We start from the raw sequence: 22191 nt of genomic DNA, 5'->3' as shown, positions 1-22191 counted from the left end.
TAGGTTCTGCCTCACTGCAAGTGGGCTGGAAAATGTGGGAGAGCAGATGGAATGCTTGTTGACCAGCACTGCCTTTGCCACAAGCTTTTTAACTGTGGGCTCTTGTACAGTGATCTGGCTGGACCCCAGTGTTAATATCTTTCTGTATTTTTCTCTTGAGATAGTCAGATTCCAAAAGAAGTTCTTCTAATCTCTTACCTATAGAGTGACTCCCCATATCCAATGCTCTGGAAGGAGGAAGAAGGCTAAAATGGGGTTTGTGGAGGGGAAATCTCTACATTTAATGTGCCCGGAATCACTCAGTCCCTCTGTCCTGTACCTTTGCCTGGTATCCCCAGTTCTTTGGTTTTATCCTCTCCAGTGCTAGATGTGTGAGGAGCCGTCATCTAGTTTCCCAGAGGGCAGAGGGAATCAGAGGGTTTAATCACTACTGTAATGTGTCTTAACCATTTTTCCTGTTTTTAGCCTCATCTCCACCCCACATTCACAGGTACCTGGTGCCACCTTTCCTATGCCAGCTTACAACGTAGTCAGGTCAGTCTGTATTAATCCCTCTGCTTTTCATCTTCCAAATTTCTCTTGTTTTCTTTCCCATGATTTATGTGCCGGAAGATTTGCATCCTTTTTTAAAGAAAAATTTTTAGTGTTTATTTATTTTTCAGAGAGAGAGAGAGAGACAGAGACAGAGACAGAGAGACAGAGCACGAGTGGGGGAGAGGCAGAGAGAGAGGGAGACACACAATCTGAAACAGGCTCCAGGCTTCGAGCTGTCAGTACAGAGCCCGACATGGGGCTCGAAGTCACGAACCATGAGATCATGACCTGATCTGGAGTCAGACATTCAACCGATTGAGCCACCCAGGCGCCCGGATTTGTATCCTTTTTAAAAATCATTTTAATAGGACTTCTAAAGTCAATAGAGGTAAATGGATGCTTTCAATCCCCATCTTTATGCAGAAGACCTGTTCTCACAATTTTTAGAAATCTCCCTTTCTTGTTAAATGACAATTCCTGGAATCTTACATACATCTTATCATTTAAAATTGTTTTTATTGGAACTTGGAACAGCCCTGTCCTACTCCCATTCAGGAAGCAAAACAGGGCACTTTACTCACCCTGCCTTCCTTCTCTGTAGTAAGAGTGGTAAGTAGGTATCTTAGCTTTGGAGTATTTTTGTAGATGACAAACCATAGTTAATTCAAAGGAGCTTGGTAGAGTAGGACCACTGAATGTGGAGAGAGAGTTTTCTTTTTCATTACCTGGAACACAAATTCATCCACCACATATGCCCTCAAGCCCTAAAACTGTTGTGCTGTGACTCTGGTACCATAAACCTTCAGGGTAGCATATTGTGGCTTTCTCATGGGCTTTTTCAACTTGGAAGAAGCGTAGTGTCTCTTAATGTTTTAAGAGTTTATTTAATGGTTTATGGAAAGCTTGATGAGAGCCCACTTTGTTCTCTTTATAGGGAGTTATAAAAGACCTTATTTCCAGAAACACATCGTAATTTATCTTTTTTTTTCTCTTGTAGAATATGGCAGAATGAAAGGAGATTTCAAGGGGAGGGGCGGTGTCTGTGGGATACAGAGACACTATATTGAAGGTACAGCCTGAAATAGACTCTCCAGTAGAAATGGGTCATTGTTTGTGCTTTTCAAAGGGAGGATAAACACATGCTTTGTGCTTGGAGTTTGTTTAGAATATGGTTGAGACTCAGCTAATCAACTCTGCTTTTAAACCTACTCTGGGTACATATGAGTCATCCTGAGCCCATCCCCTATCTACAGATTTACATGTGAATATTTGATATTATCCGGTCCCCTGATGTACAGCTAAGGCCCTTCTGAGTTAAGCTCTGGTGGCAGCTGCCCTGTGTTCAGCATAGGAAACATGAGCTGGAATTATAGAGCCATCTAGGCCAGCTTCCTGTCACTGGCACATGCAGGAGGAAAAATTGGGTTTGAATCTAGTCTACGACTTAGTGCTTCCCTGGGAAGCCTCTTTATAATTCCATAATGGAAGTCCCATTGTCCTTAAAATTCTCTCTCATGATTGGCAAAGATAATGCCTGAGTCAAAAGTAGGCAGGGCTACCTTCTGTGCCCCAGCTCTTGAGAAAGGCTAGACCCCACATTGTGCATGCTGTTTTTAAATAGGCTGAGTTCAAAGTCACCATCTGTTATAGACAGAAGTGTAGCTCGTGTCTCCCTTTGGAAATGCAAGCAGGGATGAGCTCTTTTGGCATCTGCGTTGTTGGGTGTGAGGTTGTAAGCACCAGCAAAGCGCCACCACTTAGCCATGTGTCTCTACGTCTTGACTCACCTTGCTCCTCCTCCTTTTCATCAGTCTTAGTGATTGTCATGTCAGCTTAGTACCTTAAATATTTTGGGAAAAGGTGCCACTTTGTAGAATGGGCTTCTCTTCCGTCCTCCACCACCACCTCCAGATATAATTCAGGGTAGGTCATCTTGTTAATTTCTCCTTTCTTTTTAACCAAGCAGGCAAATTTTGAGGCACCCCACTATTTACCATGCCCCATTTATTCCTGCCATCCACCTCTTCCTCTTGTAGGTGGGGGCTCAGATTTAGGACCTTGTCACATATCCTTTATGCTCTCAGGCAGGGATAGGATAGCATGTCTCCTGGAGATTCTGGTTAGCTTGGTGGGATCCCGACTGATGACATCATTAGGTGCTGAGGCTGCTCCTCAGATCCAGGACAGGTCTTTTTTTCCTCCAGGGCTGAAGAAAAAAGTGCAGGATCCTGCTCACCCAGCTCAGTGATACTACTTTCATCCTTAGCTCCTCCTTTCTATCTGCTTGACTCCCATTGGTGAGAAGCTGGAGGCCCCTATGTTCCTTGAGAAAGAGCAGGAGGAAGCAGATCAGTGCCTCAGTGGTCTGCGTAGTTTACAGCACTCTTGGGAAACTGTAGCACTTTGGGTGGGCACCTGCTTGCCTTCTCTCCCTCTGGAATGGCAGAGACCATTATCCACAGATTAAGGGTCTCATGAACCCAGGTAACCTCACCTGGGGCAGCATTTCAATGTAGCGGGGAGGCCAGTGGCAAGGTTTATTCCCTTGGTGGCTTTCGTAAATTGGTGGGGATTGGCAGGAGTGTGGCAGTCCGCTGCCCGAACCTTCCCCTGCTCCTCGCTGCTGCCAAGGAGGGTGGAACCATCCAGAGGGCCAATCAAGAAAGTCAACATCCAACTACCAAAATCCTACTCATTCCTCAAGCCTCAGCTCATCTATCCTCCCCTCTGTGAAGCCTGCCCTGAATCTCTCCAGTTGCTTGGACTGGCGTTTCCCTTGTATTTCCTTCTGCCATTGGTTGTGCAGAACTGTCCTTCCCATCAGACCTGAGCTTCTGGGGGCAGGTTCTGTGTCTCCCACAGTGCCCAGAGAAAGCTAGTTCATGGCTGGCTCTCAGTGTGTCTGATAATGAATGAGCAACTACAAGCAGACACAGGCCCCACTTGGGGCCCTCTCCTTGCCCTGCTCCTACTGGTGAGCTCACTGGTGGGGGCCGTGTGCTGTGTATGTGGACTACACCCCCCCAACTCCCAGAGCCGGAGGCTCACCAAGCTTCCAGGGTGTGAGGAGGTAGGATCCAGAGGGTCCCAGCCCCCACTGGGGTCCTGTGTCTGTAGAGGAAAGGAGTGTTGTCTTCACAGGCACGCAGACTCAGTCCCTAGGGCGTGTTTTAGAGTTCCACTGCCCCTCCGTAGTGAAGGTCATCAAAGAGAATGGACAAACAGGAGAGGAAGGAGCTGACATGTGCGGGCTGGAAAACTGGCAACAAGGGGAACAGTCACTTACTGTAAGAATTCAAGCACTCCTCATTTGAGAGCTGCCCCTCCAAGGGCCCTTCTCTTTGGTGTGCCTTCCTGCCAGCCAGGTTCCTCCCTCCTTTCTTTCTGCTCTCCCTGGGCAATCTGCTCCTTCCCCTCACATGTACCCTTACAGTGCTGTGCTGTGTGTCTGCCCTCCCTCTGCCATGCCCAACACTGGACTGTGAGCCCCTCAGGAGTGAGCACGGGCTCTTCTTGTGCCCTGACACCCAGAGGAACTCCCCAGTGTTTCTTGAGTGGGTGAAAAGATGAATGAGTGAGTGATGCATGCATGCATGCATGCATGAATGAATGAGCAGACTCCACCTGCTGCATAGATTAGGGAGGGAGAGATTCATAGAAGGAATTCTCCCTCTGAGTTAGATCCCAGCGCTGCCATACTAGCCATCTGACAGGCATGGGCCTTGGCTTTCTCATCCATAAGATGGGGATAGTACTATTGACCCCAGAGGGCGAAGTGCCCGATGCGGCAATGAGCACACGGTAGATACTCAACAAATGGCAGGTCCTAAGACTACATGACTCGGGGTGTCGCAGGGACACAGAGCCACTTAGAGAAAGCCCTCTTCTGGTGTGCAGTGGGGAGGGAATTTAGGGATTCTGACTGGCATTCAAAACCCATGGTAATCTGCTGCACTACTATGATCCCAGCTGTGGCTGTCAGGTAGAGGAAGGCAGAGGAATGGACCTCTTTTGTTCAGGTATGGAAACCAAGGCTGGGGAGCCCATCTGTTGAGGAGCTGGAGAGAAGTGGTTTCAGGAAACTGGGAAGCATCGTTCATCCATTCATGCCAGGCCCTGCCACTCACTTCTGCAACAGCTAAGCAGACAGGCCGAGCCAGGCGGGGACCAAGCAGAACTCATCACAGGCTAGGCTTCACCCGAGTGGCCTGAGTGCCCTGGAGAAGGCCCCGCTGGCTTTGCGAGGTGGGGTGGGGGAGGGCTCAAGGTGCCTGGTCAGACTTAGTCACAAGGGCATCTAAGCCAAGCAAATTTTCATTTTCCCAGTTTGCTGATGGGGAAACACAGACAGGGGATGAAGTTGCTGGACCCAGCAGCTCAGACAGGACGCTGTGGAGGAAAGGTTGGGGCTGGGTCATCTGGGGTGCCCCAGTTCCCCAGTGCTGCAAAGCAGGTCTGGAGGTCCCTTGTGTGCTGTAACTTAGCCTCGTGTGAATGGTTGTTTTGAGGCAGGCTGTTAGAGCAAGGGTCTTGGCAGGACAGCTGGTGACATCTGGCAGAGTTCACAGGAAAGCTCCATGACCTTTTCCATGCTCTGTCTCTTCTGTTCCTGCTCTTTACCCTCTCACCTCTGTCCACTGTCCCTTTCCAGGCTAGCGTCTGACAGAGGGCGCTTCCACATTTTCCTAGCCGCCTGTGGCTTGGCTGTCCCCCCATGTCATCCCCGGACACGGGCCAAGTGGCTCGGCGTGTGCACAGGGAAATGTCCAGTCCCCGCTTCCTCGCCAAGTTCAAAAAGCAACAGCTGCATCCACAGGGCCCTGCGCAGACAGAGCCTGTCACTGTCACTGTGCTAATGAGCGTTTCCACTCAGTGGGCCTGGTGGTGACAGCTGGGGGTCAGCGGGGGCTGGTGGCTGCGACTGGTGTGGGAACAGCACCTGTGGGAAAAGGCTGGTCATCCAGCAGTGAGGCCAATGCAGCCCCCCAGGCCACTGAGATATGCTGACCAAGGTGATGGTGAGGGGCTTCCCGCACCACTTTGGAATCTGTGGACTTCAGTTCAAATCCCAACTCAGTCACTTCCTGGAATTTTGACCCCTGGCAAATTAATAAACCCTTTGCCTCAGTGTCCTCATCTGTGAGGTGGGAATGATGATGATGTCCACCTGCAAGGAGCACTGTGAGGAGTTAGTCCACGTAAAGCATTCAGTTAGTGGTCAGTGAACCTTGCCTGCCTTTTCTGGTCCTCTGCCAGCCCTCTGTTCCTGGCCCATCTCCCACCCTCCACTTGTGCCTCACATATACTCGTGGAGGCAATCATTTATTACCACCAGTCCTGGCTGATCGCCCTAAGATGCCTCTCCTGCTTCTTAGGTCTCTTGATGCTTCTGCAGTTGAATTCACCACCCACACTCACATGAGCTGCACAGAACATCTGCTCTGGGTCAAGGGTGTGTCCACAGGAAACAAGAGGGGGGAAAGCCAGCCACCTCTGCAGGCCTGGCTGCCACAAAACACCAAGGAGAGGAGGCTGTGGTGTCCTGCCCTGTGATCCAGATGCGCCAACCGCTCTCTTGCCTGGAGGGTCTGGGAGCAGGGGATGATGTGGGGAATGGTGAGGGGCCCTGGGCAGTCAGAGTGGACTCTGGTCATGGTGCTGGAGCATGGCGCACTCGGGAGGGCTCAGCATGGTAGCTCGTAACCAACTGGCAAGGAGGTAGTTTTTCTTTTCTTAATTTTTTAAATGCTTATTTTTGAGAGAGAGAGAGACAGAGCACAACTGGGGGAGGGACAGAGAGAGAGGGAGACACAGAATCCGAAGCAGGCTCCAGGCTCCGAGCTGACAGCACAGAGCCCGACGTGAGGCTCGAACCCATGAACCGTGAGATCATGACCTGAGCCGAAGTCAGATGCTTAATCAACTGAGCCACCCAGGTGCCCCTTTAATTTTTTTTTTTTTTTAATGTTTAAGGAAGTACTTTTAAAGTTGACATTGTTGTGCAAGTGTGTTCTGGGTCTATAGCAGCTGTGCCCATGGGAAGGGCCAATGCAAGCAGTAGGCCGGGAGGGGTCTGGGTGCTCCTGAGCCCCTTCCTGTATGCGGGCTCAGCTTGTGTCTAGAGAGTAGGGGGTTCGAGGGGCCTGTGCTAAGTGTTGGCTTTGGCATCAAACCATCTGCTCATGAGCTTTGGCATCTTGCACAAGTTTTTAGCCTCTGAGACCTTGGTGATCTAATCTATAAAATGGGGGCATGAAGCTCACACGGCTGTTGTAAAGATAAGTGTTACAGAAAGCACAGGGCCCAGCATGCAGGGCCCACAAGGAGAAATGGGTGCAATCTCTGTTCCTCTTCAGGAGGCCCCGGTGTTCTTCCCATTACGATAGGAGTCCTTCTCACTCTGGGGGTCAACGGGGTGCAAATCTTCCTTAAAGCACTCACTCCCTGCAGCCCGGGCCCGTTTGTTCATTCAGGCCACAAGACTTTGTTAAGTGCCTTCTCTGTGCCAGGCATAGTTCCAGTGCTGGGGATGCTTCAGTGAACATGCCAGGCAGGCCCCGGGCCTCACAGAGCTTTAGATTTGGGAAGGGGAGGCAGGTGAGGCCAGGCCTTTCCTCCTGCTGCAAGCACACAGAGATCTCAAACCCTGGAGGTGTTTCAGCAGCAGCAGCATCGACAGAACCCAGCAGATGCAACGGAACCAAGCTTGACATCGAGGAAGGAAAACTCCAGAAGCCAGAAACAAAAGAACGACCTCCAACCAGCGGCCTGAGGGAAGTGGCCATGAACTGGTGCAGGGATTCCTGAGCTGGGTCTGGGTCAGCCCTTCCCGTGGGGGTGCACCCCAGTGCCCCCTGGGGGCCTTCTAGAGACGCCAAGGTCTCATCTCAGAACCAACTGTATCAGCATCCTGCTGGGTGCAGGGCTGAGGTACCAGCCATTTGAAAGCGCCCCCAGCTTCTGCAGTGGGATGGGGCTGGGGTTCTCCAGCCTGCTCAGACCAGAAACGAGCTGGGATTCCGGGTAGGGCAGGAGTCGTGAAGTTCTCTGAGTAGGTGAAAAGGGCACCGGAAAAACTCCACTCCCAACTCGGCTAACGGGGTAAAATGCTGGCCACCTGCCCAGCTGCTACCCAGCCACCTACGCGGCTGCAGGGGACAAAGTGTCGCTCCTGAGAGTGCAAAGCTGGTTTGTGCCTCCTAAGAGTGCCAGAGAACTGGTCACATTGCCAGCCTGTTGCCAGCACCCGGGGCAGACACATTAACAACAATGATGAAGGGTGGACATTTCTCCCTCCCGGGGCACAAGACATTGCTGTCAGAAACGAGTTCCCACTGAACATTCTAGAAAGGCAGGCAGGCAGGCAACAACAAGGGAGCAAATGCCATTGTTTCTTAATCCTGGCTGTGGACCAGAAGGAGCTTTTAAAAAGTACTGACGTCCCGGATGAGTTTCCGGAGAAACTGATGAAACTTATCCAGAGTGTGGCCTGGGCATTGGGACCTTTTATGACGTTTCTTGGAGCTGAGAACTACAAGATAAATGAGACAATTCAGAGAGTTTATAGAGGCTACCTAGCAGGATAATGCGATAGGTAATAGAGAGTAATTAGCTGTGGGAGACCAGGGATGGACTCCCCAGGAGGTGAAGTTCAATTTGCAACTTGAAACATGAGGAGGTGGCAGCTTGCAAGGGGCAGGGGAAGCTGTGATCCAGGTAGAGGGAACTGTAAGTGCAAAGTCCCTGAGGCTGGAATGAGGCCGGTAAGTTTTAGGAGAAGCCGAAAAAGCTGTGTGCCTGGAATGGCATGAGCCAAAGGGGACGGGGTTTCAAGCCCCAGTAAGCCATGGAATTTTGCAGTCTCAGAAACGTCAGCATTTTTTTTTTTTCCAAGAGCTAAGGAAAGCCACTAACATGTTTGAGCAGGGCAATGACATGGGGAGATTCCTACAAACTCATAACTGCACCCATTTCATTTGCTTTATGGCACTGAACCTCCCCATTCCCCTCACCCAGCTTCTCTCTCCACCCCGTTCTTTTTTTTTGAAAGTTTATTTCTTTATCTTTGAGAGAGGGAGAGAGGGAGAGAGAGAGGGAGGGAGGGAGGGAGACACAGAGAGAGAATCCCAAGCAGGCTCAGCACTGTCAGTGCGGGGGGGCTCAAACTCATGAACCGTGAGATCACGACCTGAGCCAAAAACAAGAGTCAGACGCTCAACCGTCTGAGCCCCCCCAGGCGCCCCTCTACCCGGTTCTTTACTTTACGTGCATTTTCACAATGACTCGGTGAAAGAGGTAGGTAGGCATCTTCTCCAGTTTACAGAAGAGATGGCGCCCAAGTCGACTGGCTTCATCTTGACTGTGTCTCGCTGCTCTGAGTGCAGGCTTCTGCGATCATCTGGTGCGGGTCCCAGAGCTCTTGCGGGGAGATGGGTTGCTCCTGAGCTCACGCAGCAGCCACAGTTGTTACTACAGTGAGTTACATTCTTGTCAACCCCAGGCCCTTGCAAGGGGAATGCACAGTGCTGGCTTTCCTTGAGCAAGGCAGCTTGCCCCAGAGTGGTCTCCTTTGCAACGTCTACCTTCCATGAAGGGCTAATTATTCTCATTGCCAGTCGTCTCTTCACAGACTCTCTCTGGCACTCCCCTGTGACCACCTCGTTTTAGAACATGAAGGTGCTTTGAACCAAATCGAAGGGGTGTTTTGTGGAGCCAAGCCCGACTTGACTCACCTCCATGTTTGGCCACGGAGTCAGCCCTGCCAGGGTCCACGCGGCCACTGAGCAGCTTCCCCACTGCTTGGCTGTGGGCTCTCATTTTATATTAATTCCCCAAGTTCTGGCTGCTCACAGCTGGTGCTGGGTCAGTTTTGGAGAAATCTCTTTAATATTAGAACATCATGGCTGGAGCATTTGGGTCTTTCCTGACATAGCCCTTGGATCCCCTGGGAGACCCATTTCTTACCCCAGGTTCTCAGGAGGGGAGGGATGGCTGAGGAAATGGAGAGGATGACTAAGAACAGCCACAGGGGACCCTTAGTGTCCTCATTGGGTGGTTCTGTTGGGTTCTGGATATACACAACGGGGGTGATTCTGGAAACTGGATGATTTGGGGATAGATGGCTCAATGTGTAGTATGTAGAATACGGCCCCACCACCAGGACCACTAATGGTGAAACTCCTGCCCTCACCATGAAGCCCAAGGGCGGTAGGATAGACCTCCTTCCGCTGCCTGCCTGTTGCTGTGGATAACCGGCCACTGGAGCAGAATCCCTTGGGATTTTGCTTCCCAGAGAAATGGCATAGGGTGCTCCCCACCCTCCTCCCTTTCTGCCGTCCCCCCACATTGCCCCAGTCAGGGCTCAGATACCCGAGAAGAGCTGCAACCCGGCTCCCCAGGCTCACCCTGCTCTTGGTGGATGCCAGAGGGAAGAGCCCTGCTTAGGGGAAGCAGAAGGAGGCGGATGGAGACGGGAAGAGATGATTCCATCCAGCAGTGCTGGTGAGAGACAGGCGGGCTAGGGCAGGCTGTCAGTGTCATTGGGGATGCTATTAAGGGCATTCATGAGGCAGCACACACGTCTGGAGTCCCATCTGACTGGCATCAACAAATGTCCCTGTTCCGTTCATTCTGGAAGGGGGGCTTTAATTAGGCATGAAGAGATTTATCAAACGGCGGCCCCTTGGAGCTGTTGGTCTCTTTGCCATCTGGACGGATGGCTTCGTACCCTGTGACAACAACAGCGGGAATGATTTATGAGGTCCCGCAGGGACCTGGTAAAACCTGAATGGCTTTTGTCCTCCCCCCAAAAGGGGGGAGGCTTTGCCTTTGTGGGTGCAAAATCTGGGGTTCATGTTGAGGTTCACGTTCATGTCTGACTCTGTGAAGGCAATGCCCAGACCTCTGGCAGCCAGGACTGTGCTTAAGGTCAGTTTCCTGTTTGCAGTGACCCAGCCACAAGGATTAACAGAAGATTCCATAAGGGGGTAAGACCTGAGTGCAAATTCTGCCAGTGAGCTATGGGGCTTCATGCAGTTTTTTTTGCCTCAGTTTTATGACCCATCCAATAGGAATAATGATTTCTGCATCTGCCCAGTTCATATGATTTTTTTTGGAGGTTCTTATGACATTACAGATGCAAAATGACTTCATTAAGTATACAGCCCTCCACAGGCATTCAGGATTTAATCCAACAAACATTTATTGAGCAACTGCTGTGTGCTATGCACCTCTCCTGGTGCTGTGATGGACACAGATGAGTAAAACACAGTCCCTGCCCTTGGCGAGCTTACAGTCTAAGAACGGTCATAGGACAAGTGCACAATAACTATAATACAAGGCAGAGTATGGTAAGTGCCATGAGAAAGGTACAAATAAAGTGCTATGGTGGTCCAGCGGAGGGAGAGATCCCAGTGGTTGGTAGATCAGGGAGGGCTTCATGGAAGATGTAGTTTCTGAATGGGCCTTGAAGGGAACAGAAGAAGAACAGCAAGACCAAAGGCACAGAGACAGGAAACCCGGGCACCCCTTCCAGAAGTAGCAACAATTCTAGATGGACCAGTGCAAGGTGTAAAGAAGGAATGGGGTGTTACTGGGTGGTCTATAGTGTCAGGGTGAAGACTCGTACTTTATTTTGTGGGTCAGGGGAATGTTTAAAGTTTTGTGAATGGCTGGAGATAAAAATTGCCATGCAGGTGCAGGACGCCGGGGGTGTGCCAACGTGCCCAGAGTGAGGGCAAGGGAGCATGCTGCTGCAATTGTGTGAGCCATGGGGAGGCACGGACAGAGCTGGTGGGGAGGGGTGACAAGGGGACCCCTGGAGAAGAGTCGAAGATGACTTTTGGGTCTCAGACTTGGGTGGTTGAGAAGGTTGTGGGGGGGGCTTTTCTCATGAAGAGAGAGGATTGTGGCAGAAGGGGGGGGCAGACGTGATAAACTTGCCTTTGGGTGCATGAGGTCTATGGCGCCACCAAGGGGTAGTGTGGGGATGCCACGGAAGGCGCCCATGTACAGAGTGTCCCTGTGGTGGGGCAAGGTGGAGAGAAGGAAATGATGGTCTGACCCTCCTCGGGTCCTTTTTGGATCCAGGTAAGGGTGGCAATAAATAAATCATAAATACATAAATAAATAAATACATAAATACATGATGAGGCATTGGGAAGGGAGGAGACCATGGCATCCTGGGCACCAAGGGGACAGGGGTCTCCAGGAAGGGTCACTGTGGAACCAAGCCATGTGGGGAGCTTGGGGATGACAAGGGGTCTTTTGATGTGGCCACGTGGAGGGTGCTGAGTTGCAGGTCCCTGGAGCATGGAGGCCAGGTTGGGGGGACCTCAGCACAAGCACCAGGGACCGCTTCCCAAGGCTGGTAGTGATGGGAAGGGAGGGAAGAGGCCGCAGAAGCCGGGATGGGTGGTGTGTGCTGCTGGAAGTGAGGACAGAGGTGGCAGAGGAGTGGCTGGGGAAAGTGTCACTGGTCAGAGGACAGATGTCACTTCCTCCCAGAAATGGGAGGAAGGAGGGGAGCGGGGAGGAAAGAGCAGGAGATCTGGAGGAGAGATGGTGTTTTAGATGGCTCCATCAGCCAAGGAGGTGGCTGCTGGAGGGCGGTGGTCATCTGGGGACTTGAGGGGCATGGGGGTCTCGGGGGCTCCAGGGTGGGTGATGGCAGAGTACTGGGGACTAACAGTCAACAGGAGGTGACTGGAAGGGTCTCCTGCTCCGAGGATGGCCATGCCCACTGTCGTCACAAGGTGGTAGACCAGGTGGTAGGGACAGGATGCAGGCTGGGACTCGGGGCCACCCAGGCTAGCTGGCCTGTGCCAGAGGCTACGGTGTCGCCTCAGTCAAACTGAACTTCTCTGAATGGGCAGAGGGGGCAGGCTGCCTCCTGACTGTGCGCCCAGCTGGAGGAGCAGGAGCCGGTGGGGGAGCCCAGGCCCCTGGAGCTTCTGCCATCAGTGGCCAGAGCATTCTGGTGGCGCAGGACCTGTGAGCTGGGGAACAGAAGGGTGTGGATGGTCCTGGCTCCCCAGCCCTTCTCTGGGGAGAAGCTGAGGACAGGTTCTCAGGGCTCCTTCTACTTCAACAGCCGCCACTGTCAGTTTAAAGGAGCCACGACAATGGGACAATATGGGACAATGGGGGACAATGCTCAATATGGGACAGAAGGAAAATCATCTCTTCCACGGAGCTCTGGCCAGTACACAGAGTGCGGGGCCAACCCCAGGACCTGGCATCCCAGCTTCCCTAGGACTCACCACTGGAATGTCCTGGAGTCCAAAGCCTTAGTTAATCCACCGAGACCCAGGCAATTCTACCTGTTCCCCAGGGCATTGCCAGCTTCAGACATTAAATGTCTTCCAGGGCCTTTGAGATCCTCAAGATGAAAGGCTCTGGAGAAGTGTAAAATATGATACTAATTACTTCCATTTCTTGTGAGGGAGTCCAACCACTCAGTTCCCACAGAGGCTGTTAGGGCTGTTGCTTTTTAAAATATTCATTTTATAATGCAAATCCCAAATCTCAGACTTCAAGCATCCACGGCAAGAACAACAAGGGAAGAAACACAGAGATGCAGGGTGGCAATCGTAGTCGCGGTTTGGAGCTGGGGTATCCACGTGTAGGGGTTGATGGTTCTGCGTACCCTCCCACAGCCTCTTCTTCCCCTCAGTCATGAATTTAGAGCCAACGTCCTGTTCTGAATTGCCGCTGATTAATTATGTCCGGTCTCATGCGCTTGGGAGCAGATCTGGGTTGCTTTTCTTAACTCCCTTCACCTTCAAGATAATGGTTTTTTACTTATCTTTCAAATATGTTTGAAAACACTGTTATTTATCAGGTGAGGGAATACATCTAACTAATCAGGCCGGCTGATGCTTATCTATATGTGACCTCTGATTCTAGCCCCTAAGTGATTGGCATGGAGCCCAGATTTCCCCAGGGAGATTGTGTCCAGTATTTGGATACTGCATTTGGCTTTGGGTTAAAAAAAAAAAAAGTCTTAATTATTAATCTTAATAGGGGGCAAGAAGGATCTTCGTGAAATTCTAAAATCATTGCCTCCGTGGGGGAGGGTGGGCCGGTGGGGGTCGAGGTGGAATTGGAACCGCTCCCTGCAGACTTGAAAGCCTCAGTGTTGGAGCTCAGTGCCGGCTAATGTGACCATCAGGATAGGAAGATGATAAGGAAGTGACATTGACACAGGCAGTCTGGCTGCACAGGCCCCCCGAGTGCATGATGCAGAAAGCAAACAGAGCAGTTACAGAGAAATGAAGCTGGGTGCTTAACATTTTTTCAGGTCTCACGCTCTGTGAGGCACCCAGAAAGGCAATCATGTATATTTTAAAAAGGGTGACATTTGTCTTGATGGTGCCCTTTCAAGCTTTTGCCATGGCTTCCCCGGTGGCAGAAGGGGACAGTCCGGTCCCTCCAGTGACATTCTAACAGAGCAGGACGGGGACTAACCCAGAGGGTGGAATCCCAGGACCCCTTGCTCCTTGGTGGACTCTACTTGCCTTAAAGAACACCCACCAAACCACCACATTCTGGACACGCTTCTGACTTACTGTGGGGCAGAGTGCTCCCCTGAGCAGGAGGTCTCAAATTTTGAAAAACGCAAGGCTCTTGAGTGTCATCTGCCTGCTCTGTCCAGGTCCTTGGTGGTTCTTGCAAAGCCAGAATATGCACTGACCATAGTTTCTTCTCTAGCCTTCCCTCCACAGCTGTGGAAGCCTGGCTGGGACAGGTGGGTCCACCGGGGATCATCCCTGGGAGAGTTAAACTCCAAGTTTGTGGAACAAGGCCCACGGCTCTGAAGCGGCTTCTGCTTCCCAGTGTCCCTATACTCCTCTGCCAGGCTGGACCCCTCAATCTCCTTCTCCTCTGTGAACAGCACCATTTTAGACTTGGGTCAAGATGTCCCTTCTGGGTCTTGGCTCACCCAGGATCCACATATCTCAGAGGCTTGGGGCAGCTGCCAACAGGTGGCTCTCCATCCATCCATGAGCCCAAAGATCTCTCCAATCCAGGAAGCAGTTTGTCATCCAAAGTCATGGGACTGGCTTCTTTTTCATGTCAAGTCCTTCTGCCCTTAAAGATGGACTGAGTCTCCATCTGGTTTGGGTGGGTTCTCCACACCTTCTTCCTGTGGCTTATCTGCCTAATGCTAGATGAACACCACACAGTTATAAATACTCAGGTCAATATATATATGCAGGTATAGATATATATATTCTGGTCACTGTTTTACACTTGAACAAAGAAAACCACTAGCCTGCTTGTTGTATAATTTGTACCACCCCGACTCCCATCTGCCTGTGGTGTAGCTGGCAGGAAATGTGAGCCACTGAGTCCCACGAGGTGCCCAGCTTACGTGGCCCCGTCACACTGGCCAACAGTCAGTTTCAAAGCCCCCTGCTCATGCAGGCTCTTGAGGGCCTTGAACTCCAAAGGCATGGTGTGGGGGCTGGCCTGGGAGGTGTAGCCATACTTGAGGCTGTCGTAATAGTGGTACTTAACGGGGTTCTGGTTCTGATCTAGTGGAAAGGGCCAGAAGCCATAGAGGTAGATCTGGTTGCAGAAACGTGTGGCCAGGGTGTACATCAAGAGACCGGTGGTGGGTCTTTTGATGTGGACTTTGTTGGTCAGCCAGTATCTGAAAAAAAAAAAAAGAAAAAGTGAGAAGAGAAACAAAAAAGAAATGTGAGCTTGTGAATCACTTTTCCAGGAAGGGAACAATTTCTTTATTTTTTTTAAGGTTTGAAATGTTAGATTTCCTTCCTTCCTTCCTTCCTTCCTTCCTTCCTTCCTTCCTTCCTTCCTTCCTTCCTTCCTTCTTCCTTCCTTCCTTCCTTCCTTCCTTCCTTCCTTCCTTCCTTCCTTCCTTCCTTCCTTCCTTCCTTCTCAAGTTAGTTAACATTCAGTGTAATCTTAGCTTCAGGAGTAGATCCCAGAGATTCATCTCTTACATATGACACTCAGTGCTCATCCCAACAAGTGTCCTCCTCAATGCTCATCACCTATTTTCCCCACCCCCATCAACCCTCAGTTTGTTCTCTGTATTTAAGAATCTCTTGTGGTTTGCCTCCCTCTCCGTTTTTACCTTATTTTTCCTTCCCTTCCCATATGATCACCTGTTAAGTTTCTCAAATTCCACATATGATTGAAATCATGTGATACCTGTCTTTTTTTGACTGACTTATTTCGTTTAGCATAATACCCTCCAGTTCCATCCACATTGTTGCAAATGGCAAGATTTCATTCTTTTTCATCACTGAGTAGTATTCCATTGTATATATACACCACATCTTTATCCATCCATCAGTCAATGGACATTTGGATAGTTCCATAATTTGGCTATTGTTGAAAACACTGCTACAAACATTGGGGTGCATGTGCCCCTTAGAATCAGCATTTTTGTATCCTTTGGATAAATTCCTAGTAGTGCAATTGCTGGGTAATAGGACAGTTTTATTTTTAATTTTTTGAGGAACCTCCACACTGTTTTCCAGAGTGGCTGCACCAGTTTGCATTCCCACCAATAGTACAAAAGGGTTCTAGGAAGGGGACAATTAAAAATTTTTTTTAATCTTATTTTTGAGAGAGAGACAGAGTATGAGCAGGGGAGGAGCAGAGAGAGACACACAGAAACCGAAGCAGGCTCCAGGCCCTGAGCTGTCAGCACAGAGCCCGATGCAGGGCTCAAACTCACAGACCTGAGATCATGATCTGAGCTGAAGTCAGACACTTAACCGACTGAGCCACCCAGGCGCCCCTCCACTGTGGTTCTTCTGCTTGGTTTTCAAACTCACTGGGGTGTGTGGTATAACCTCTCTCTTTCTTGTAAAAGTTTCTCTTTACCCTAGGCTGAATCCCTTTACATGCAGTACATATGCTTTGGTGGAAAGACAGAATTCCTTATCACCGACTCCGCACGACCATGTGTCCACGCCAGACGCTGACTGTATTTTTCTGACCTCACACCCCATGAGCTCCACCTGCCATTGTGAGACACATGCACTCCCCAGCCACAGTGCGGCTCTTGATGACACCTGAGCACAGTGATACGTGTGACTGTATAGTCACACACACCAACTGAATTCACACCAGAAGTAAAAGTATGCCAGGCAGGACATTTACATGTTGCTGGAAGTTGAAACTGCTTCATTAGTCACAGTGGCTTTTAGCTAAAAGCTGGGTGAACAGGGGGAAGATTTTCTTGAAGCTCAGGTATGCCCTGTCTTTTGCAAGTGGTTCTTTCTGCAGCCCCCAAAGGGAAACCCCAAGACATTCCAGAAAGTTAACCTTAAAATCCTTTTTTTTTTGTGGGGGGGAGGAGGTATTAGCCGTTGGCTCAGACAAGCTTACAGATTCCTAATAACCCATATAATTTCAGTATATCAGGAATATTTGCTATAATGAAACCTATTTCCAGGACACCCCCCACCTCCCTTGGTCCATCCTGTCAGGGTGGGTGATTTGAATCTCCCCTTAGAGTTTGCTGGTGGAGGCTGTGGTCCCAGGTGGCCAGAATCAGAGCAAACATGATTCTCTGGAGCACCGTGTGCTCCGGGGGGAGGCGGGTACAGGCAACTGCTCTTATCTCATGAGCCTGTCACTTGAAGCCCACTGTGCTTGGGTCTCTTGTTTCATCCTGTCTGGGCCAAGCAACTTCCCTGTGGCTGAATTTTTCAACCCAGAATCAGAAGAAGGGGACACAGGCAGAGAGCAAGAAAATGGCTCCACTAACCACAAACACAACTGGGAAAAAATAGGGGGAAAACCTGTGTGGACATCGCGCCGACCTTCATCATTTCTTCCCTGCACGGCTGAGAAGCTTACTCCCAGCTGATACGTGGAGGTCATGGAGCCGGCTCAGGGCGGGCGCTTGGTGCTGAGGTCGAGGCTCACCAGAGAAGGTGTCCTTCCTTGTATGTTCCACAGGGCTGAGCTGAGCTTGGAAGGGCCCCGGGGGAGCGGGGGCAAAAGCAGGGAGAGTACAAGGAGGAGGAGAATCCCAGCAGAGTAGCAGCTGATGTTTGGATCGCCCCACACATCTTTAACAAAGCGCTCATTCACTTTGGCTTAACTACCTCTGATAACAGGGAGCTCTCCCACTCCTGTGCTAGCCTGTTGCATTTTCGGTTCTAACTCGATGGTTTCGACCTCGGCTGTCCACTGAATGGCTTGGAGCTTTAAGAGCACTGAACCTGAATGCAACCTCTAGGTGCAGACTGGACACTGGGAGTTTTAAAACCTTCTCCAGTAGTTCAAATGTGCAGCCAAGGCTACAAAGCCCTGCTCTCACTGGTAGGTGGTTCTGCTAAGAGGAAGGTATATTTAGAGAAAAGATGGGCAACGAGTGAGTCTGAAAGGAATAGTCGTAGAGTTTTAAAGACGATTGAGCCCAGAGAACTCATCTAGCCCGGCAGCCTGGCAGGGGATGTGACAGAGTGAGCTGGGAGCTGGGATGTGTGTAGAGAAAACCAGTCCCCACCCTCAGGCTTGCCAGTGATGGGACTGTGGCATCTAATAGGGCACTCAGTTTTACTATTGTCCAGTATGGTGGTGCTGAATTTTCTGATTTTTTTTTCCCAAGAGTATCAGAGATCTGGATTTTTATGCAATTTCTCGAAGCTTTTAAATGTTGGCAACTAATTAAAAAAACCAAACAAACAGGGGCTCCTGGGTGGTTCAGTTAAGCATTCAACTTCGGTGCAGGTCATGATCTCACAGTCCATGGGTTCGAGCCTCGTGTCTGTCTAAGCACTGATTGCTCAGAGCCTGGAACCTGGTTCAGGTTCTGTGTCTCCTCTCTCTGCCCCTCCCCTGCTCACATCCACTCTTTCTCTCTCTCTCAAAAAAATAAAAGAAATTAAAAACGTCATGTGAGGCCCTATTGGGTGAGTCAACAGACTGTATCTGTGGGTAATCGATGGGTCTCCTAGATTGAACTTAACCTCTTCTTTCAGTCCTAGATGTGCCTGAGAAAAGGTTAGATAGAGCTTAGATAAAACACTGCCTCCCCACTCCTGGTTTTTGGGCCTCTTCCGCCCTAGGGTGATTCTGAGAGGGTCAAGGCCAGGACTGAGCTGGCCACAGAGGCTGTTGACCCTACCCAGGGGCGTGTGAGCCACCGCAGTGTCCCTGCACGAGAGCATAGCTCCATTTGCTCCCTGAGCCAATTGAAGCCCTAACACCGGCCACATGCCAGATTAAGGGATTTGTGGTTTGTTTATTTTCTGATTGTGAGACCTTTCGCCTGAGAAGACTTTTGGATATGAATTTCTTTTCAGGACATCAGTGCTGTGCTCAGAGACGGGGAGGGAAGAGTTTGATCAGGAGGAGGTCTGAGGTTACCCAGACACATGCTCTGCCCTCCCTTGCAGATGTGACTTTCATCCCCACGTCTCCTTGGTGAACACTGTCTTTCCCCTCCCCTCGCCGCCCCCCTCCCCCAAACTAACCACATGAATCACATCTTCCTGGAAATGTTCTTTTTGTTCCATTCCTTCCCAGTTCCTACTGAGGTAATCGCTTCCACCTATTATGAACATTGCTCCTGCTTCTCCTGTGGTGCTTATCAATCTGGCCTGATAATTCGCTAGTGTATGGGTTGGTCTCCCCCCCTAAACAGTGCTGGAATTTCCTCGAGAGCAGGGGCCGTGCCTTATACTCCTGGTAGGAGCTTTAGAAGCACCTGGCTCATTGCACGGGGCAGCCAGGGCACTGTGGTGAGGACAGCAGCACTCAACAAACACTCCATGTGCCCTCCTACATCTCCCAGTATCCCTTGCAATTGGACAGGAGTCATGTGACCAGCTTTTGCCAATAGGCTGTGACAAGAAATGTGTCCCTTGGGGGCCAATGTTTCTTTTTTTTTAAATTTTTAAAAAATATTTATTTACTTTTGAGAGAGAGAAACAGAGTGCGAGCAGTGGAGGGACAGACAGAGAGGGAGACACAGAATCTGAAGCAGGCTCCAGGCTCTGAGCTGTCAGCACAGAGCCTGACGCGGGGCTCGAACTCACAAACTGCGAGATCATGACCTGAGCTGATGTCAGACACTCAACCGACTAAGCCACCCAGGCGCCCCAGGGCCAATGTTTCTTAAGAGCTGGGCTCCCTTCTTCTCTTCTGCCTTGGAGAACCTCAAAGCCTCTCATAAAGACGGTGTCAGCCTAAGAAGGAAGAATCCTAGATCCCTGAATCACTGGCTGGAAGAGGCTGGGAGCCGACCTGCACCACACCTTGCACGAATGAGCAATGAGCTTCAGTTGTGCTAAACCATGAAGGGTCTGGGGGTTGTTACTGTAGCACAGCCTAGAACCACTATTATCCTGGCTTCCATTGTGCTCAGCAAACGTTTGACTCAAATGGAACTGGAAAATACAAAGAAGTCAAAAAGCAGAAAGGGGGAAGCCCAGCAGCGCACACGGCCTTGTACCTGTGGCTGGCGGGGCCGGGGCCGGAGATGCCTGCCCTCTCGGATCTGCTGCCAGCCTTTCCACCGAGAGTCAATCACTGGGGAAGGTGTTAACAGCACAGGAGGCTCCAGATTGAATCGAGAGCTCAGGGGCACGGAGGGACCCACTTAATTCCCATCCTGCAGCCATGGGTAAACAAGAACACTCCTGAGCGATGTCTGACAGGGACACGGGGGTGCCGTTTAATGAGCAGCTTGTAATAGGAGCTGGCTGAGTCATGTGGGAACAAATCACCCTTGATTTCCTTTCTATCTCCTCAGCCGCTCTGGCCAATTTAGAGACTGTGTGTGTGGCCGACTTGTACACTATTTCCTTCCTTAGGATAACAGCTGGGTGTTAAAACACAAACTAATTAATTTTGCCTTCCCAAATGAGGTTAGCTGGGTGCATCCGGGATGTTGTATTGACAATGCACCTTTAATATCCCAGTCTTGAGATTTTAATTAGAAGGCAAAGTAATCTCAAAGAAGGCAGTAATTATTTTTCAAATTGGTTACCCCAATTGCCAAGACGATTAAGCGCCGTATTTTATGAGCATGGACAGCAATAGATGAGGATTGCCAAAATCCTCCAAAGCACATTTGTCCTTCTTCCTGGCTCCCTGGGCTCGGGATGTGGCAAACGCAATGGTTGCCACTGTTGGAAAAAGACGCCAAAAGGGCTTTCTCTAAGACACTAAAAGCACTTTGTGGGACATAGCTCATGTTGTCCTTAAGGAGCAGGAATGCCTTACAGGTAGTTACCATGGGACACTTGGTGTCACTTTGTGCAAGGTCAGCAGCAAAATAGGGGACAAGACCCTCAGACTCCTGGTCTCCCATTATGCACATCAACAGCCTGGGCCCTGATCTGAGGGCCCACAGCTGTCTTTTCTGACCACAGCCCTCTGCGTAGGGCTCTGGTATCCTGGGGAACATCTCAGGATGAGGCTGCCCAGCTTTGTGACGATGGAGAGCTGGGGATTTTGTCTCAAAATCTGGAAGGGAGGCAGTGCAGAGCTAAGTCCCGTGGATGGTTGAGGCCCATTCCTGGTCCTCAGGCCTCCGTGCTTACCCAAGCCAATGCTCTTCAGTCGAGTCAGCAAGGTTAACCTCAAGTTTGACCATGCCACCAAAAACTCCCCAGTGACTCTTGGAGTCCCCGGGAGAATGTCCAGTGGTCTCAGCCAGGCTTGTGAAGCCCTCGTGAGCTGGGCCTGAAATCCCTCCTACCACCTGGCATACACAGCCACATGGCTACAAGGTACTTCTTGGTTTCTAGCAGGACATCACCACCTCCCAGTTCTCCTGGCTGGCAATTCCTTCGTATGGTCTCAGCTTCGATGTCACTTCCCGGACCTCCCCAGATGGGTCTGTGCCTGTGTGCTGTTCTTTCCCTAGCAGAGCACTTATCACCCTATGCTATAATTATTCATTTACTTGTCTTTCTCCTCCCCTACAATTAAAAATTCTGTGAGCAAGTGGACTGACTTCCTGCTTCTTTATGACCCCAGATCCTAGCATAGCTCATGCACAAAGTGGGTGAATCACAAATCTTTATTCAATGAAGCAATGAGTGGAAACGAGCAAGCAGAGGCCAGTGATTCCCTGTGGGGGCACTGGTCAGAGAAGTGAAGGAGGCTGGCCTTACCATAGACCCTTCTAGGCAGCCACCAGGTCTGCACATGAGAGAGGCACGCTAACGGTATGGTGCCAAAAAACATGAGGAAAAATCACGATGCTGATCCCTTCAGGGCTTCCTCCTGCTACAGGGAGGGCCCCTTGGGGAGTCAAGAGACTGTCACTCATGCACAGGGATCACCCTTTGGCCCAGCAGGGACAGAGAGACCGCCTCTTGGGGGCTGAAAACTTGTGGCTAGATCCTGGAGGTTAAACTGACACCACTCCAGACAGGAAAAAAAAAAAAAATAATTAACCTCATTCATAACTAAAGGAATCCAATTTCACACAACAGTCAGATGCCATTTTCCACTGGATTGGAAACATAACAAATGTTGATAATATACCACGTTGGCAAGGTTATGGAAAAACAGGAATTTTCAATAATCGTAGGTGGGAGTGTAAATTGGTACCTACCTCTAGTGAGGGCAATTTGGTAACCTCTATACAAACTAACAATACCCACATTCATCTCTTTTTAGCGATGGCACATCTAACGAGCAAGCCTATAC

At 50.3% G+C, this 22191-nt stretch overlaps 1 protein-coding gene across 2 annotated transcripts in view; it reads right to left on the bottom strand.

The window, feature by feature from the left end:
* Nucleotides 1-10710: 10710 nt before the first annotated feature.
* Nucleotides 10711-22191, bottom strand: part of ST8SIA2 (ST8 alpha-N-acetyl-neuraminide alpha-2,8-sialyltransferase 2) — a 67341-nt gene continuing 55860 nt past the window's right edge. For both annotated transcript variants that reach the window (XM_011282740.4, XM_045058855.1), the window contains exon 6: nucleotides 10711-15190. In XM_011282740.4, the coding sequence (XP_011281042.1) occupies nucleotides 14905-15190 (286 nt within the window). In that variant the 3' untranslated portion in view covers nucleotides 10711-14904. The remainder of the gene's footprint in view (nucleotides 15191-22191) is intronic.

Source organism: Felis catus, chromosome B3 (genome assembly GCF_018350175.1).
Source record: "Felis catus isolate Fca126 chromosome B3, F.catus_Fca126_mat1.0, whole genome shotgun sequence".
Classification (NCBI taxonomy): domain Eukaryota; kingdom Metazoa; phylum Chordata; class Mammalia; order Carnivora; family Felidae; genus Felis; species Felis catus.
The sequence above is the reverse complement of the archived record's forward strand: the minus strand, read 5'-3'. Positions and strand labels throughout refer to the sequence as shown.